The 18,187-nt window shown below is 44.7% G+C and overlaps 1 protein-coding gene across 1 annotated transcript in view; it reads right to left on the bottom strand.

Annotated features, from left to right (window-relative positions):
• The window catches only part of Maml2 (mastermind like transcriptional coactivator 2), a 325,754-nt gene that overhangs the window by 79,803 nt on the left and 227,764 nt on the right, over window positions 1–18,187 (bottom strand). The window contains exon 2 of the mRNA XM_006992794.4: window positions 13,940–15,574. Within this exon, the coding sequence (XP_006992856.1) occupies window positions 13,940–15,574 (1,635 nt within the window). The remainder of the gene's footprint in view (window positions 1–13,939; window positions 15,575–18,187) is intronic.

Here is an 18,187-nt window from a genome sequence, read left to right as displayed (position 1 = left end):
TCAGTCTTGCAGAAAATGCCTGTTGTTTTTGGTTACTTGGCTGGTAGTTGCAGCACAGGCAGAAGAGCCACAGAGATCATGTGATCTTAGGATGTTGGCCAGACCTGTCTCCAGGTGAGGCTGCTTCCCTGTGCTAGAGGGACTGAACAAGGTCTGAACAAGGAACTGGGTTCCTGTAATGAACTTCACAAATAGTTCAATTTATTCATTGTTAAAGGCCATGACTTATGCTGTGGTTATGATCTCAATTTTTAAAAACGGTAACAAGCATTTTCTCCCCGGAAACGGTGGTATGAGCAGGCAGCAGCTGTTTGATTTTAGTTATGTTTACCTACAAACGTGGCACCTGGCTCTCCTATCACACAGCGGAAAAGTGTGGGGAACACTGGGTTGGCCCACCCATTTTGCTGCAAATTTAAAGACACTGAGGTAGAGAGGTAAACAGTCACCCAAACAGTCAAGGGCCCTCAAGCCACATGGGCGGGGGACACTCAGATTGTCAAAACGTAGAGTCCCATGACAGACGGTGCCTGCTGCCCTGCCGAGCCTGGGAGTTTGCAGAAACTATGCTCATGCTGCTTCCTCGGCATAACATCTTCTTACATTTTCTTTTGTTTTGTCATATGCCAGTTCTAATTGACATTTCAAAATGTAATTTCCCTCAAAGGATAAAGATTGAGAAAAAAGACTCACCTGTTCAATAGACTGTCCTTGGGGAGGCTATTACGTGCTCTTCCCATGAAGGTCACGATGGTGACTTCAGAGTTGCCTGAGGTCACTCATTGCTCTTCCATCTGACTCTATTTGGAATTTGATAGACTACATAGACCACTACTTCCATGATTTTTTATTTTTAATGTATACACATGTGCAACATGTGTGTACAGGTGCCTACAGAAGCCAGAAGGAGGTGTCGGACCTCCCAGAACTGTAGTTACAGACAGTGTGAGTCACGCGGTGTAGGTGCTAGAATAGAACCCAGGTCCTCTTTAACTGTAGCAAGTGCTCTTAGCCACTGAGCCATCTTTCTAGCTTCCCGTCACCCCGTCTCCCTTAAGCTTGTAACTATAGTCCCAGTCGCCCTTGAAGTCCTTCTGCCTCAGCCTCCCGATGCTGGGATGATGGGCATGCGCCACTACATCTGGCTGGGCTCTGTATTTTTGTCTGCGTTTAGCTTGGAGAGACAGACCACTCAACAGGATTCCCAATGGTCCAGTGCGGTAAAGATCTCCTACAGCTTCTCACACTGCAACAGCAGGCTGGATTCCTCTGTGCGAGCTTTCATGTTATCTTTCTAAATGGCCTCTAATTGAATCAGCAGCCCCTGGGGAAGGCCTTCACTTCCTTCCTGCTGTCTGTCAGGCAAGCACACTAAGGCTGTTCAATAAGTAATGCGACCAGGGGCACAGGGGCCAAGGAGAGGGAGGAGCAGGTTTGCTTTTGAGTGTTCCTTTGTGGGAGCGGTTAGTAGAGAGTAACATTGACAGGAAAGGGGCAGCAGCAACGTAAGAAACAGCCAGGCTGCTGAGCTCCATTCTATTTCTTGTGTTCCTCCTACCACATACACTCTTCCCGGAGGTGAGCCCTCAGCTTGGTAGCACTGCTACCGGACCAGCTGTCAGTCAGTGCTGCGGGACACTGAAGCTCCCGGCACACGTCAGACACGAGGAAGCAGGATGCTATTTGTAGAATTAAGGAATAGACAAGCAGCTGACGTGGCTCCCATTTTGTCTCTGAAGGGCTCACAATTGAGCCTTCTCTTCATAGTCCTTTAAGGAGGCTGTCCTCACAGGCGCTGCACGGCCCGGCAAACTGTAGAATGCCTGATCACTATCCACCCGTCTCCTGCTCAGACAGGCCAGGGACTCTGCCTTGCTCATTTTGGTGTCCTCTAAGACCTGACACAAATCCTCAGCACTCCATCAATTATTGAACACATATTTAAGTGCCTACAAAGTGCTAGGGAATGTGCTGGGGGCTGGGGACTGGGAGTGACCGAAGGAAGATCGTTCTGGACGGGATAATGTAATGAGTAAGAAGAGCTGAGCCAGGGGAAGTCGGCTGGGGTGGATCTGTCTGACTGGCTTCCTCAGGGAAGTGATGATTGTGGGGAAACCTGAACGACCAGGAGGGCTTTTCCTCTGTTCTCTTTTTCTTTTCACACTACTGCAAAAGTGAATGAGGTTTACGACAGGGATTAGAATGGTGAAAAATGTTTCTACTCTCACCAACTGGTATCCAGAGATGGGGCACTTCTCATAGTGTTCCCATGTGAATTCTGAGCTGATAAGAATGGTCAGCTTGGCTTGTGGGACCATGTCTACCCTTAGAATCTGTGTTGGTACATTTTCTTGCCAACCTCGCTATGATGCCAGACAGAAAGCGCTCTATAAGTTATTCCAACTCCCCTGCTGACCCATGTGATGTCGAAGTCTTTGAAATACTCCCTGGGCTGAGCCTTGGAGATGATAACCAGAGCAAAAGACATGTGTGTGGACTCTATCCACCTCATAAGGCATGAGCAGAGACCCCATCAGCAGAGCCACATCAGTATCCTTTTTACTTGATTTACTGTTTTCTGTTTACAAAATTGTACATTGATTCCACATAAGCAATGTTAGGACTGGGTGAATTATATAATGTCTGTGTTTTACACACACACACACACACACACACACACACACACACACACACACACACACACACACACACACACACACACGGCGGGGTGGGGGTGGGGAGCCCATGTCTTAGAGATGCCTGCTTAGCTCTACAGTCACTTCCTCCAGTCCCCCAGGGAAACCTCAGTCTCTGAATTTGGCAGAGAGTCGCATTCCCATGGAATTCAGGGCTGCCCTCACACCCCAAGGAACGGCCTGGCAGGGTTCTCACGTACTCGAGATGGGCCTTAGAGGGGTCTCAGTCTCTGCAAGTCTGAGGATGAGGAGTGAGAGCCACATGAACACTCACTGGCTAGTTCCTCGGTCCCCATGGCTTGGCTGCAGAAGTGACTCTTGGCAGCACTTACCCATGAAACTCTTCCACTGGGGCCTGACCTTTGGGCCATGGAATCCATCTTGAATTCATGTCCATTTAGATGTGGCTCCCTTTCAAGCACTCGGAAAAAATGTGGCAGAATTTAACAAGAACAGAACTGGATCCTTCTATCCTCCACTCAAAAACATTGAATGTAACATAAAGAAGAAGAAAATGGAGCCCTTTGTGGGAATGGCTGACTTCATCTGGATCTGGAAACAGAGACGGGAAAGCCATGAGAGCTAAAATTGCCTTATAAAGTATCCATGAGCAGGAGAAGAGTTGATCAGAAATGCACTTTTGGGCCCAAATTTACTTTCATTTCTCCCTCGGGATCTCTCTTCCCTGCTTTTTGCGCTGTCTTTCTGAATCCCTGGCTTTGCTCTGCCTTTACATGTGCAGGGACTGCAGTGACACCATCACTCGGAAAGCCTTCTCTCCAGTGCCATTTTGGCCATGAGATGACCACTGCTCTCTCAGAAGCAGCCTTCCAGGCTTGATGCGGAGTTGAGCACAGCGTGGAGATGCTGCTGGGCCAGGTGGCTGGGCAATGCATCCTTAATTGACTGTGATTTTTATAGACTATGGACATAGAGTGAGTGGTTCCAAACCCCTCAGCCTTGACAAACACAATAAATAAAGTGTAGTCTCCAACACTAGGCACGCTCCCTTTACCATAGGGTATGTGGATGCCGGGCTGAGGTGGGTGCCCCTGCCCTGTGGTTCCTCATCACTCTATGCACATCTGGGACTCTCATTTCTCCCTATTCTAGAAGTCTCCATTTCACTAAAGAGATAGTATTCTTGTTACCACCATGGTACTTGGCTCAGTCAATGAACACTGAACAAATCTTTAAACACTGAACATTCTAGAATGCACAGCATTCTAAAACTGTCATGGTCTCATGAGTTAATAGACTTCGTGTAGGGCTAGCCTGAGAATTCAATAGACTTCCTTTATGAGGCATGCCAGAGGATCTAGTTAAGAATGAGCCTTTAATCTCAGCAGAAGCAGGAAGATCTCTGAGTTGGAGGCTAGCCTGGTCTACAGAGCGAGTTCCAGGATAGCCAGGGCTACACAGAGAAACTCTGTCTCAAAGTCCCCAAAACCAAAACCAAACAAACAATAACAACAGTAGCGACAACAACAACAATAAAAAGAAGAAGCAGAAGCTTCAGAAGCGAAGGCTGTCGGGCAGGGACCTGCTTGAGTTTCTGCCTCTGAAGGCAAAGCTGGAACAGTAGGCAGGACACCGGCGAGGCTAAGAGTGTGCATAGCAAATGGTCCCTTCTGGTGCTCAGTGAGAACTGTGATGGAAAGGGGTCAGGCGGCCTCAACTGCATTCTGCAGGAGTGAATTCCCTGCTGACGTAACGTGCTGGCCCGTCAGAGCCTCTGCTAATGTACCCTTTAAACAGCAGTCGAGGATCCCATCTTCTTTCATCTGTTTTAAAATCCTGGTGTTTCTTGTCCTGTGTGCTATTTTCTGTTGTTTCCAAGAAGCGTATCAGTTCAGACTTCAAGGAATGGGAACCCGAGTGACCAGCTGGCTCAGTTCAGAGCAAGAATTGTACACTGTTCCTGCTCAGTCAGTTCCTCATCAGTAGTCCTAGATGTCCCTGAAGCAGGGCCGAAATGTGCTAAATGATGGTCAATGAACCAACAGGCGCAGAACCCACCATCTCCCAGGGAGAAAGTGAAGACCCCAAATCCACTTTCAGTTATAACAAAAGTAGGTTGTGACTGGCTAACACCTGAGAGCTAAGGGCCTGGGGAACATTAAAAACTGAAATCTCTTTTGGAAATAATTTGTTTCCAGAATTTCATGGAGAAACATAACATAGAAATTTGATCCACACGGAATAGTTATTGCATTACCCAGAGTGAAACACATATAGACACATACACATATACACTCATGGTCAAAACCAGACAACCATGTATCCAAATTCCAGTTATGTTATTTGCTTACCATGTAACCTGAAGTAAATTAGCAGGCTACTCTGCTTTTGAAGTCTTTGTCTGTTAGGACAAACAACTGCTCTGGGTTCCTAGGAATGTCTTGGAGCATGCACTGGGCACACAATGGCACTCTGTAAGTGAGGGTTGCCTCCGTCTCCACTGTTCTGCAGACTCTGCATCTATGAACATAGAGCTATCATGATATCTATGCTAAGTAGTTTCTCTTCTCCTCCTCCTTCTTCTACTTATCACCTCAAATTGTTTATAACTTCTCTGAAGTTTTTATTTTTTTAAGATTTATTTTTTTATCTGTCTGTGTGTGTGTGTGTGTGTGTGTGTGTGTGTGTGTGTATGTATGTGTGTGTGCGTGCGTGTGTGCACGCGTGCACGCGTGCACGCGTGCATATTCCGGGCACTGGCAGAGAAGGAAACTAAGCCAGGTTCACATTTTGGGCAGGGGGATCACAGCAACATGGGCACTGAGAGAAGCCTCTGGAAAGGGTGAGACCTGTGTAGAACTGTCTAAGATGATAGGCGGCCACAGCTAGTAGAGATCAAGCAGTGCTTGGGAAAAGGCATTTCTAGGGAGGAGAGCTGATGCAGTAAAGCAAACCCTAGGAGAGACTGTCTCCAGGGCAAAGCTGGATTCCAGCTCACAAGGAGACCGGGCCAAGTTGCAGAGCTAATTGGAACCCAGCCCTGAGGAGAATGGAGCAAGGGAGAATTGCTTACTTTTGGGATACTGTTGGGAGGTATACCGTGGCTGAAGAGAAGGAGGATAAAGATGGAGACCATTACAGAAAACACAACCAATCAAAATGCAGAGAACAAGTGACCAGTGTGATATCTACCCACAACTAATACATCTATAATGCAAGTCTTGCACCTAAGGCTCAGGGAACATTGTGGAAGAGGGGGTGGAAAGACTGGAAAAGCCAGGGAAAGTTTGCTGTGAGATTGTGTTTCCTAGAAATGTCAGAGAAGCTACACCCATCAACTTGGCTCCCTAAATATGTCCTGAACAAGGATGATACCAACAGAAGGCATGCTAATGTGGAAGGGGAAATCCCACAGGGCCTCAGTCTTAGATAAAGAACTACAGGAAACTAAGGAATGCTGAGATTGGGAGAAATAGTCTTCTCCAGAGAGGGAAGAGCACACCAATTGGTTATTTGACACCAAGTAGTCAGCCCTGAAAACATATACATACAACTAACATTATATGGATTGGAAGAGGTTGTATTTATATACTACAGAAGGTGTGTTAGTGTGTGTGTGTGTGTGTGTGTGTGTGTGTGTGTGTGTGTGAGAGAGAGAGAGAGAGAGAGAGAGAGAGAGAGAGAGAGAGAGAAAGAAAGAGAGAGAGAGTAATTAGAGACAGAGGCCATGAATTTGAGGGGGGCACAATTTATGGGAAGGGTACATAGAAAGAAAGGGAAGAGGGAAAACAATGCAATTATAGTTTAATTTTAATTAATTTAATTATATATTAATTTTAATTATGTCTTAATTTCAAAAACAAGAAAAATATCAAAATAAGGAGGCTGAGCAAGAATTGCAATAACATGTGGACAACAGCAGTAACCAGATGGTCATAGCTGTAAAGTTGCACAGCAATGGCTGGTATTCTGACTCTCATTCAAAATGGGAGTTGAGAGGCAAAGGACTGATAAAAAGTGGGTTTCAGAGGATTTGGTTTGCCATGTGTAAAGACAGATCAAAATGATACAGTAAAGACATCAGACACTCACACTGATGGAACCAGCTTTCCAGAACTACAGCTGGAGGTCCATTGCGCTGCAAGAGGAGGGTATGAGGGCCAAAGGACAGAATGAGGGGAAACGGCTGAGTCAGCAAGTGCTGCCCAGACCCCTTGCAACTGCACATCAGAGGCGTCGTGATGCTCCTGGCACATTGTGACTGTGAGATCTTGTGTCCCTGGCTCAAGCCCTTCTGGGGTCCTTTATACTGTAGAGCTAGACTGAGAGCAAATATGAATCAACACTTAGGATCTGCCTTGTGAGAGGTACAAGTTATGCCTGTGTTTACAGACAATGCACACAATTTTTCCTATTGCTTCTCATTTCTTCCAGTATGACAGAAAACAACCCCTTGAACATCCTGATAAAATCCACCTAGCTGGTACTTAGGTATAGGTGGGTCCAGCTTTTATCAAAAGCTCCCCTTTGGAACCTTCACCCCAACATGGCCCATGGGACAGCTGAGAGGGAATGCCATGGTTTCCAGCTCTGAAAACAGGAACTAGAAGGCTAGGACTGTGGGTCAAGGGTAGACGGGTTTAAAGGTAACTCAGTGTGGAAGAAGATGCAAGGGCCAGAGGTTCTAACCTTCCGAAGACCAGAGGGTCATGTCCTATCATCCGTGGCTATCCAGACCAGCAGAAAGAATGATGGGTCAACTGAATCAATCATTGTTTGGGATCTCTATAGCATGGAAGGTAGGTTAGGGATCAGAGTAAAGGGATGAAAGACACAGTCTTTGTTTTCAATAGCTTGCAGTCTAGTTAGGAAGGTGTTGATGACTCAACAGAGATGAAGGATGGCGTGCACTAAAGGACAGGAAGTAGAGGGAGCAACTAGAGCAGAGGGGATGGGAGGTCAAGCACCTTTGGGTGGCCAGAGGTGAAAAGAACATTGTTTTGGGCAGAAGAAGAGTGCAGTGGAAAGAAGAGAAAGTTCATCACTTTACGAGTCAGGGAACACTCACTAAGGAATGATCAGAGAACAGAATATATCTGCAGGAAGATGGGTGTGGGTAGGTATCAAGGGAAGAAGAGGTTTGGGAATGGAAGCTGTAAGCCAGGAGACTTTGGAAAGAGTTGGATCCTACAGGGCTTTGGAAGCAACATAAGAAATTAGGATTTATCCCTAGAAAATGAAGACCATTTAGAAGTTTATAAATCTCAACTACCACTTTAAATGCTTATGCTGCATATTGGCAAGCCCGGGAGGAAGCAGGTATGGCTAAATAGCACTTAGCAAGAAGGGAGATCGGCCAGGAAGTATTCAGGGTATGTATGCCCATGGACGTGCTCATTTAGCATTCACTATTTGTGCCTGAGCCTTGTGGGACACGGTGGTGGGCTGCCAACACTTCAGCTTCATGGCTTTCCCTAATATGGATCATCCTCTAGGAAATATCTCAACCCTTATCGTCAATAATGAATCCATTGTCTGTCATCACTGCCCCTGTACCTTTCTAGCGTTGCCTTGGGGAAGGCACAGAAGAGTCCAGGCCAAAATTGCTCAATAAGAAAAGGGTGAAAGAAAAAGTAGAAACTGAGGAGGATGATAACTGGACAAAGACCCAGAGTAGAGATGCGAACCAAAGCTCAGATCCCAGGCATGCACACTCTTGTGCTTACCCATGAAGACCCGTGGAGCACCAAGGAGGGGCTACCAGAGCTCCCTGTTTGCCAGAGGCAGAGCCAAAGCTCAGGTTCTGTGAGAAGACTAATGTGGAGCTTGATGTGATTCAGGGTGGAGGGAATTCACAGAGGAATGGAAGGGAAAAAGCAGGTTAGCCGCCCCCTCACTTGCATCCTGGGAGACCTTGTAACTTGATTTTGCAGGTCACAGAGGACAACAGCTTTTCACTATTACAGACCACTAGATTCATTGTTTGGAGAATACAATTCAAATTCACCTCACCAACTTCCATCCATGTTATGTAATTAGTGTTTAGATCCCCCCCCCCCCCGTGTGAGTGTGTCAAGAAAATGCACATGTAAATTTGATCTTCTGTGGTGAAATACAATACAAAAAAGTAGAACAGTGAGATGATCTACTCATGTGACATCTCTCTCAACCCAGCAGGCTAAACATTTGTACAGTTTTTTTTTTCCTAATTTCAAATGCCTTATTGTAGAAACCTTCTAAATCTCACATTTTTGTCCAATGAACAATGACTGTGTAAATTTACTGATTAATGCTCTAAATGTTTTTTTTTCTCTTTTTTTTACTTCTTTGGATCTCATAAAAAAAAACAACAACAACAACAACAACAAAAAAAACAAAACCACAAAGCCCTCTAAACAAATAACTGGTTAGAAAGAGCAAGACTAATTAGAATAGGTGCAGAGGAGGCTCTTGTCACAGGAATATCTGTCAGATTTTCCATTAACCTTCCTGCATTTCCATCTCTAAGATCAAATCTATTTCTTAACCCTACACTCTTTCTTTTCCTAGTTCAGAACTTGGTGTTCAGCAGGCTAAATGAGCCCCTAATGTGCTAAGGCTCCTGTGAGTATATGCCACTCTGAAGGCCTTCAGATGAGAATAAAAGAAGCGATTTCCCTGACTTGTGTATTATGATTCAAGGCTGACATTCTCCCCCCATTATTGTCCTTATTTATCAGTGGATACAGGAGTTGGTGCTCTATGCTAATACATACCATGAGCAAAAATACCAGAATAATATAATAAAATTGAATAGAAAATGGTACCCAGCAAATAGATCTATTCTGTGAAAGGATATACTAGCATGCTTAAGAGCAATTGTGATGGCTTAAGAAACGTCTCTGTGGTTTTACTCATGATGGATTGTGAAGGATTGGGACAAGGTTGTTTATGAGTCTAGTGAGAATCCATAAAGCAGGGCAGATGCTAAGCCTTCCTCCAAAAGCTCATTGATGGGGAGATCCATACCTTCCTGAGAATTTAGACTAAGTGCATATAAAGAGGGTCTTTTGATCTTCAATTCTCAGTTTCTCATATACTGTAGGTGCTTGACATGTTTTCACTACATGAATTAATGAATGTAAGAATTACAATTTTATCTTATTGTGAAACTGGGAGTGACTCTGAATAGGCTCTTAAATCCTAATGGATGAAAAAAAGGATGGAAGAATTTTCTTTATAATTTAGAACATCTAACCAAACTTCACAATCTTTGCATTAAAAATTAAGTCGTGGGCTGAGGAGACAGCTCAGTTGGTAAAGGGTTTGCTGTGCCAGCACAATACCCTGAGTTTGACTCACATGACAAACCCAGGTGTGCTTGGAACACCAAAGCCAATCTATGTCAGGACAGGGCTTGAGGAACAACACCAGAGGCTGACCTCTGGCTGCCACATGTATACACACTTGCACACATATCCCTACACACATGTACCTGCACACACATACACTGTTCTTTTTTCATCTTTATCTGGGATGCAGCACATGAGCCTAGCAACCAGAGAAGAGTATGCTTGTAACATGAAGGAAATAGATCATTAAAAAAAAAAATCACCCGTTTATTTAATTTAAGAGAGAGAGAGAGAGAGAGAGAGAGAGAGAGAGAGAGAGAGAGACCTTTACAAGCCCCATCACTGATTCTATACTTCATCTTTGCTCTCAGTTATATCCAAATCTAGAACTGTGCCTGGCAAACAGTAGGCACTCCACATTTTTTGAATTAATGGGTGCATGAATTCAAGGTAGTGCCAATATTAAGAATGAAGCAGATCTGAGGTTAGCCTGGAATCCTTGACTCTAGACTTCTGAAGGGAAAGACCAGGAGACTGAAGAGGCCCATGGATTTGGAGAAGGCATGTCAGTGAATTCCCCTGAAGTCCTGAAAGTTCAAAGCACTTGCTCAGAATTATAGCTTAGAAATTTATTTTGTGTCTTGGTCTAAGCATTAGTTTTATGAAGAATTAAAAACAAAAATTTCTTTGTAAGCTTCAAAGATAAATGATAAAATAGTAACGATTAAAATGAAAATATAAATGTAATGCTTCTGGCCTGCCAATGATAGCCCATAATTAGTCTGTATCAACTTTTTTCCTTCTTGGCAAGATGTAGCCAAGGTACTTCATAACTGAAGTCACCAAATGGCCACAGGCCTTTGGCAGTAACCACTTAGCTTCTCTTAGGCTCTCTCTTATCTCCTTTCCAGATTTCATACCCCTTACATTCACCTTTGGCCATAGGCCTCTTACTTTTTCTGGTCTCTCTACTGATTGCTCCCTAGGCTATTAGCTTTTTAGCTCCTTTCTTCCTCTGACCTGGATCTTATTTCTAAATCTAGCTCCTGACACTGGCCCAGTTTGATGACCCTTCAGCTAACCTCCAGCCTCCAGCAGAGGCTTGGATGCTATATTCTATAAAACTTTGGATTCAAGATGAGTTTCCCTTTTAAAGAGTGTTTTTTATCTGATTCAAGACTTCTATCTTCTGTCTGCATGTTCATTGGCTAGTAATGCTTAGAAGTACTGTCAGAATACGAGAACTAAGCTGATTCTTCCACTAATACCTAGCGCAGCTTGAAAACAGCTCTGGGTCTTTGTATTTAAGGCATATGTGAAATTACTATAAGAAGGTAGGAAGGAGGGCTGGCTATTGCTTGATTGACACCGATGGTTGATAGGAAATGTGGAGGATCCTCTTGGCTAGGTAGGGAGAGTGGGATGAGGCTCTTAGGTTTTGATTGAGGAACTTGGCTTTCTACTAAGGGGGAATGTATAAATTTGTGTTTCAGTCACAACAAACCATCCATTCACTGGCTGAATTCCCTTCGAGGAGTTTCAGACATGGAGAATTCTAAACCAAATATAGAATCCATTTGAGTTGCATAGATCCAGTGTTAGGACAGAAATATTCACACTTTCAGGCAACTGGCCATATGGCTTTGAAAAAGAATGCATTTTTTAGTTCAAGAGGGAAGATCTTTGGAAATAAAAAAACATTTTGAGTCCTAATACACCAGTAAGTCAAGATGAACCATGCAATGGGAGGCCATTGGCTGTTATGAGGAAAGACAGACCTTTAGCCTGAAGTGCTCTCAGCATATCTGCCCCTTCTTAAGGTTGTTTATAAGAGATGAATATTTTCTTGGCATACTCATTGACAAATGTGGAAATGGACTTGGCCATTGAGAGATGGTTGCTGATTTGACTATCAGCATGCATTGGTGTGCTTGAGCCCTGGAAGCTGGGAAGGATGGAGAGATGAGGATGAAGAGGTGTGCATAGTTGGTGATACCAGTAGTGGGTCTAGGAATAAGATGGAGGATGCTGGTGGTGGGAGCACTATATATATCCTGTTGGAGACTGTTTTGTTAGGTGCACAATGTTTATCATCAGGAATTAAGGATTTATACATTAAAAAAAAAATCCTTTTGTTAACAGCTCCAAAAGCTAGAAGAAGTCAGAAATATTCTGTCCCCAAAGACCTTAATCTTTTATGCAGATTATTTTGCTAGGGGTTAATAGCAGAAAAAAAGTTTCTTGACGGTCCTTCTAATGACCTATTATGGCAGACCATGGGACTTCTAGCTCGCTTTTAATCACCAGAGTTTAGAAAGATGTTGAGCTTGTCTGTGCCTCAGTTCTCTGCCTGTAAGATGGGAATAATTAACCCTTATATGGGTTAAATGAGGTGCTTCAAGCCAGAGAGTCGGAAGTCAGCCTCCCTGTAGGGTAAGTTATTAATACACACATTTAATTACTATGTCATCATTGATTGTTTCCATGGTTGTAAATCTAGTCAGAGAAAGTGACCTGTGACACGCCTGTGGCAGTGTTGGGTAGCTGAAGAACCAGCAGCAGTTGTCTTTTATTTCTGCAGTACTGTTCACCCGTTAGAATTCATGTCCTTAGTATGGCCTGTGTTAATCTGAAGTCTCCTTTCCATGAGCACTTGCTTCCTTAAAGGAAACATTTTGATTATTTGTGGCACTTAACACCAGAATGAGGATAACGCTCACTTACTGTGCCGTCTTATTTGGGAATCGCCTTGTTCCACTCTCCATACTAGCCCAGCAGACCCTATGTTTAGCACCACTGCTCCACCATAAGCTGCAAGTGGCTTATGGAGGCACACAGGAGAGTCAAGCGAGAGTTTGAACCCATGCTTATCCAGGAAAAAATGCTTGCACGTGGTGTTGGAAGGAAGTACTCTGATATATTTTTAAGTCATCTAAAATTGTTTTATAAAAGAATTATATGACTATTATGCCATATTAATGTTGTAAAGCACGCACACACAGTGAGGGGTGGGGAGAGAGGGCTGAAATCTTTTATCCCCCCAGCTGGCAGTCTGCAGTTTTTCATTCTCTGCCATACAACTTGCTGTCCCATGATAATGCACATCTGCCAACAACATGAACAATGTAATATTCAAACTTCTTCCTTCCTTTCAGGAAGAGATTGCTCTACCGAGTTTCCTGGGGATCAACACCTACTCACCAGTATGTATTCTGGGGGAGTGACCAATTTCTAAACACTGTTTACCAGGTAGAATTAAACCTCTAATCTAAAACCAAAGGACCTAAGACAACTATGGATTTATTTCTGTTTTTAGTTTCTTATTTTGCTATCATCGTGATTACTGCATCCTTTATCATTACCCCAGGCATAATTCTTTATGGAAGCCATTCCTGATTCCTCTTGTGGGAAGGCCTTAGAGCTCTCAAGTCATTGCTCTTTCTATGCAGCATTAAAGTGATAGTTTAAGGTACTTGGCTCTGTCTCTAGACGGTGCCTGAGGTTTCAGGCCGGTGAACAGATTATGAGCATCGAGTCACATGGGATCTATAGGAGAGGCTGGGGAGTGAATGCAACAGTTGGGCACATCAGTGGCTACTCTCAACATCACCTCTAGCCTCATTCCAATGCTCAACCTTAACCACACTGTCTTCTATGTAGTAATGTTCAATTCATATTGACCCGATTTTCTGGTTGGATGAATGAACACCAAGCATGTCATGCTTTGATTGACAACTGGATATATCACCAAGGCAAGCCCCAAAGCAATGACAGCATATAAGAAAACATTAGTGCTTGCTCTAGATGTACCGAGAAAACCAAGCTCCTATGAGCCCACTGGGACTGATGGGTTTCTGGTATTAATCATGTTTCACCACAAGCATAAGAATATCCCATAATAACCAATTAATCATTTGTGGGAGCTCTGGGGTTGAGTACCAGAGCCCTTACCTGTCTGTGCTGTTGAGTGACTTGATATCCCAGGCCTGTGATGGACTGATTCTGCATTTTCTGAAGCATGAGCTTCTGCTGAAGTGGCAAGGGAGACCTCAGTAAAGGCTGGCTTGATAAAGGTTGGGTGGGTTGGGATGGTGGCTGCTGCTGCTGCTGCTGCTGCTGCTGCTGCTGCTGCTGCTGCTGAGCTGCTATGGAGCCTTGCTGTTGGTGTTGTTGCTGCTGCTGCTGCTGCTGAGCCACCAAAGAACTTTGGGGCTGTTGCTGCAACTGTTGCTGCTGCTGCAGCTGTTGCTGCTGCTGCTGCTGCTGAGCTGCCAATGAGCCTTGCTGCTGTTGCTGCTGTTGCTGCTGCTGAGTGTAGTGCAGGAGAGAAGGCTTGCTCTGGGAAGGCAAAAGAGAAGGCATCTGCTGGTTTGCTTGCTCTGAGTTAAAATGAAACAAAGGCTTGGTGTTGCCATGTCGGGCTTCCAAGGTTGGATGTGGGTTGTTAATAAAACTTCGACTGAGATCCTGAGGCTTTTGCTGCAGAAGCACATCCAGGTGTCCAGCCTGGGCTGAGGGGCTAGCCTTGTATGTATAGTTGGCCACTGCTTTGGACTGGTTGCTGCTGCCAGCTACCCCAGGCATGGGTGATCCCTGTGGACTGAATGGCTGCTGGCCGAAGGAAGGACTGGGGATCTTTTCCTGCACAAATGCCCCTGGGGATGGCCCAGCAGAGGATGGCAAGGCTGGCCAGCTGGGAGGGGTCTGCTGCTGCTGCTGCTGCTGCTGCTGCTGCTGTTGTTGCTGCTGCTGCATCCGAGCATGCTGCTGGCGGTTTGCAGCTATCTGCTTGAGCTGTTGGGCGTGGGACACTTCTTGCCAGCTTGGCAGGGTCCTATTTGCTCCTGATGCTGTCTGAGGCTGAGGCTGACTCTGGGGGACTGTGGGGACTGGGGATGAAGTGGAGAGAGCAGAGTTGGCCAAGGAAAATGCAGGGCCAGCTGATGGGGGCCTCAGTTGGGGAGAACCTGCCGTGCCTTGTGTCAAACCAGGAGAATATTCACTTTTGATAATGATCTTCTCCATGGGCAGGGAAGGTCTAGGTGTACTCCGCTGGCTTTGCTGACCCAAGTCAATGCTGAATGGATCATCCTGCTTAATGGTGGCGTTGATCATGTTCTCCAGCTCCAGGTCACTCATTGGAGGCACTGATATGTTGGTCAGCTCATTGAACAGTTCCTGCAGCTCAGGGTCCATCAGTTGCTCTCCAGGGTCATCTCCAAACCTATTAGTAAAGACACTCTCCTGTGTCATTTGGTCATCCACGTGCTTACTGCAAGACAGGGCCGCCCCTGGTTCTTTCTTCACCTCCTTCAAGCCCATGTTAAACACAGTGTTGCCAGGAGAGTGTGTAGGAGGGGGCAGAGTGCTAGTCTTCCTCAGGGGTGCTTGGCTCATGGTCAGGGTCCCTGGCATCATATGATTTTGTCCATTGTTTACCGGGAGGGGCCCCTGACCTGTGGAAAGGTTCTCCCCAACCCTGATCCTTTTGACATCGAGGAACGAGCCGTCAGCAAAGCCATTGGGTCCCCTGCTGTTGGCAGGAGACAGGTTGATTATTTGTTTTCTTTTCAAGGAGCCCTGGAGCTGAAAGACAGAAAGGAAATAAAACAGACATGTTTAAGATTTCAATTCAGTTATAGCCAAGAACACTGTTATACTTTATTTATTTTTTTAAAAGCATTATAAGGACACTTATTTATTTCTATTATATGTGTTCAAGTGTTTTTCCTGCATGTATGTCTATGTACCACCTGCATGCCTCATAGCTGAGGAGGCCAGAAAAGGGTATCAGATGCCCTGGAACTAGAGTTAATGATGGTTGTGAGCCACTATGTGGGTGCTGTGAACTGAATCCAGATCTCCTAGAAGAACCCAGATGCTCTCAACCCTTAGCCATCTTTACAGCTTCTGTGCACAATGTTTAAACCTTTAATTAAAAAAAAAAAAGACAAAGAAACTTTATTTTGGTTTTTGGAGGCAGGATCTCATTTATTCCGGGTTGGTCTCAACCTTACTATGTAGCTGAGGGTACCCTTGAACTTCTGATCTTCCTCCTTTGACCTTCCGAGTGGCTGGGATTACAGGTGTCCACCACCATACCCAGTTTTTGTGGTGCTGGGTATGGAACCCATGGCTTTAGCATATGAGGCAAGCACTCGACCACCTCAGTTACGGCTCCTGCCTACAACACCAAATTTAAATATCTGCTCCCCCAAGGAGACCTAGCTGGGAACACAAGGATGCACAGAAGAAAATGAAATCAGTTTAGAGGTAATAGTAATCCCCATGATTAACACACAAGAGGGGGAGGATTCTTCAGACACATGAGGAGTTATTCCCAGTACCTGAGCATGCTTCCTTCTTTGACTGGAATAGAGAAAAGTATCTCTCACACATGCACACACTACCCTAGGCAGCAGCATACTCAGAGTGCTCACACTTTGACCAAGTTGGGAAACACCAATAAGTTTAAGGAAGTACAAAATTTCCAGCTTCTTTTTATACTCCTTCCAGAGTTCAACTTTACCCTCATTGGTATCTTCTAAATAACTTAGAATAGCTCTCAGGTCAGGGAGACCTTCTGAATATCATTCATGAATTTTTCTTTATATAATCCCATCACTTTGCATTTAGGGCTGTGATGGGCTGTATAACAAGAAGGGCTATGGTCTGGACTCAGCCTTTTGCCACATCCAGGCTGTTCTCAGACCCTTCCTCCTCACTTAAGATCTAGGATGTCTGGGCCCCTTCATGCTGGAAGAGACGATGGTATGTGGAGATGCATTTATTAAATGAGGCCTTTTTCTTCTGCTGTCTTAGTTAATGTTCTATAGCTGTGAGGAGACACCACCACCACTGCAACTCATAAAAGAAAGCATTTATTTTGGGGGTGTGCTTTACAGTTTCAGAGGGGTTAGCCCATTATCATCGTGGTGAAAAGCCAACATGCATGGTGCTGGAACTTCGCATCCTTGTCTGCAGGCTGCAGGACTAGAGACTGACACTGGACCTCAGATAGACTTTTGGAAAGGCCACCCCTGGCAACACACCTCCAGCATGGCCATGCCTCCTAATTCTCCCTAAACAGTTCCACTAAATGGGGACCAAGAACTCAAACACATAAGTCTATGTGGGGCAGCCTCGTTCAGACACCACAGCCACAAAACCTTGCAATAAAGCCAAGGTGTTGAGGAGCAGCATTGCGAATGTGTTCTGAGGAAAGGTGCCGGGAGCAGACTGAGCTAAGCTTCTCTTCCAATGCTGTCACTAGGCAAGTCTGAGTCTCAGTTCCCTAATCTGGAAAAATTCCCGTAGGAAGGAACACAATGCTTACCGTTGTAACTCTGTAAACTTTAGTTTATAGGACAAATCAATGGCTTGCTGTTTTTTTGTTTTTTTTTTTTTTTTTTTTTTTTTTTTTTTTTTTTTTTTTTTTTTTTTTTTGGGGTGTGTGTGTGTGTGTCTCTCCACAGCAATATGTCTGTGCAGGTCACAATGCCAAATTGCTACATTTGCTTACCCAGTGAATAGACTGAACTCTGGAAATCTCCCATCCACAGAGCAATGTGGAAGGACCATGGAGCAATACCAATAAATGTTTTAAGAGGATAAAGCATTCATCATTGCTACCCTGAACAAACAGTTTGTCTCTAAAGCAAAAGCTGTACCCACCACAGCGTGGCTTCTATGACTCTGGCCACAGACCTAAATTATTTAATGTCTTCTCAGGATAATTGCAAAGAAAGTCAAGGTTAAAATGCTTTTCAGAAAGTTATACCAGTTCTCTCCCTCAACTCGCCCTCTTGGAGATTTCTGAATTAAGGAAAGGAAATTCATAGAGCTATATATACCTCATACCAGAGATTTTAAACACGATGACGTTATTCCCCAGCATCTGCTTAACCAATCATTAGATATACATTAGGTATGCATTTAATAGATAAGAAAACCCAGGCTCATAGGGCTAAGTTCACTTTTCCAGGTCATAGAGCCAGTAAGTGGTAGGTCTGTTTGGGTCTAAAGCCTCCCATTTCCATCCTGTTATTTCAGAGAGCTGGTCTAGGATCAAGGTTCTCCTGGTTCCATGACCATCAAGGTTCTCAGTGGTGGTGAGTACAGAGCCACCTTAGAAGGTAGGTAAATGGGGCAGACCTCACCCATGCTGGGCGAGTTGATCGTCCATTAAGATTGTAGACT

Source organism: Peromyscus maniculatus, chromosome 7 (assembly GCF_049852395.1).
Source record: "Peromyscus maniculatus bairdii isolate BWxNUB_F1_BW_parent chromosome 7, HU_Pman_BW_mat_3.1, whole genome shotgun sequence".
Classification (NCBI taxonomy): Eukaryota; Metazoa; Chordata; class Mammalia; order Rodentia; family Cricetidae; genus Peromyscus; species Peromyscus maniculatus.
This window is presented reverse-complemented; position numbering and strand designations above follow the sequence as displayed.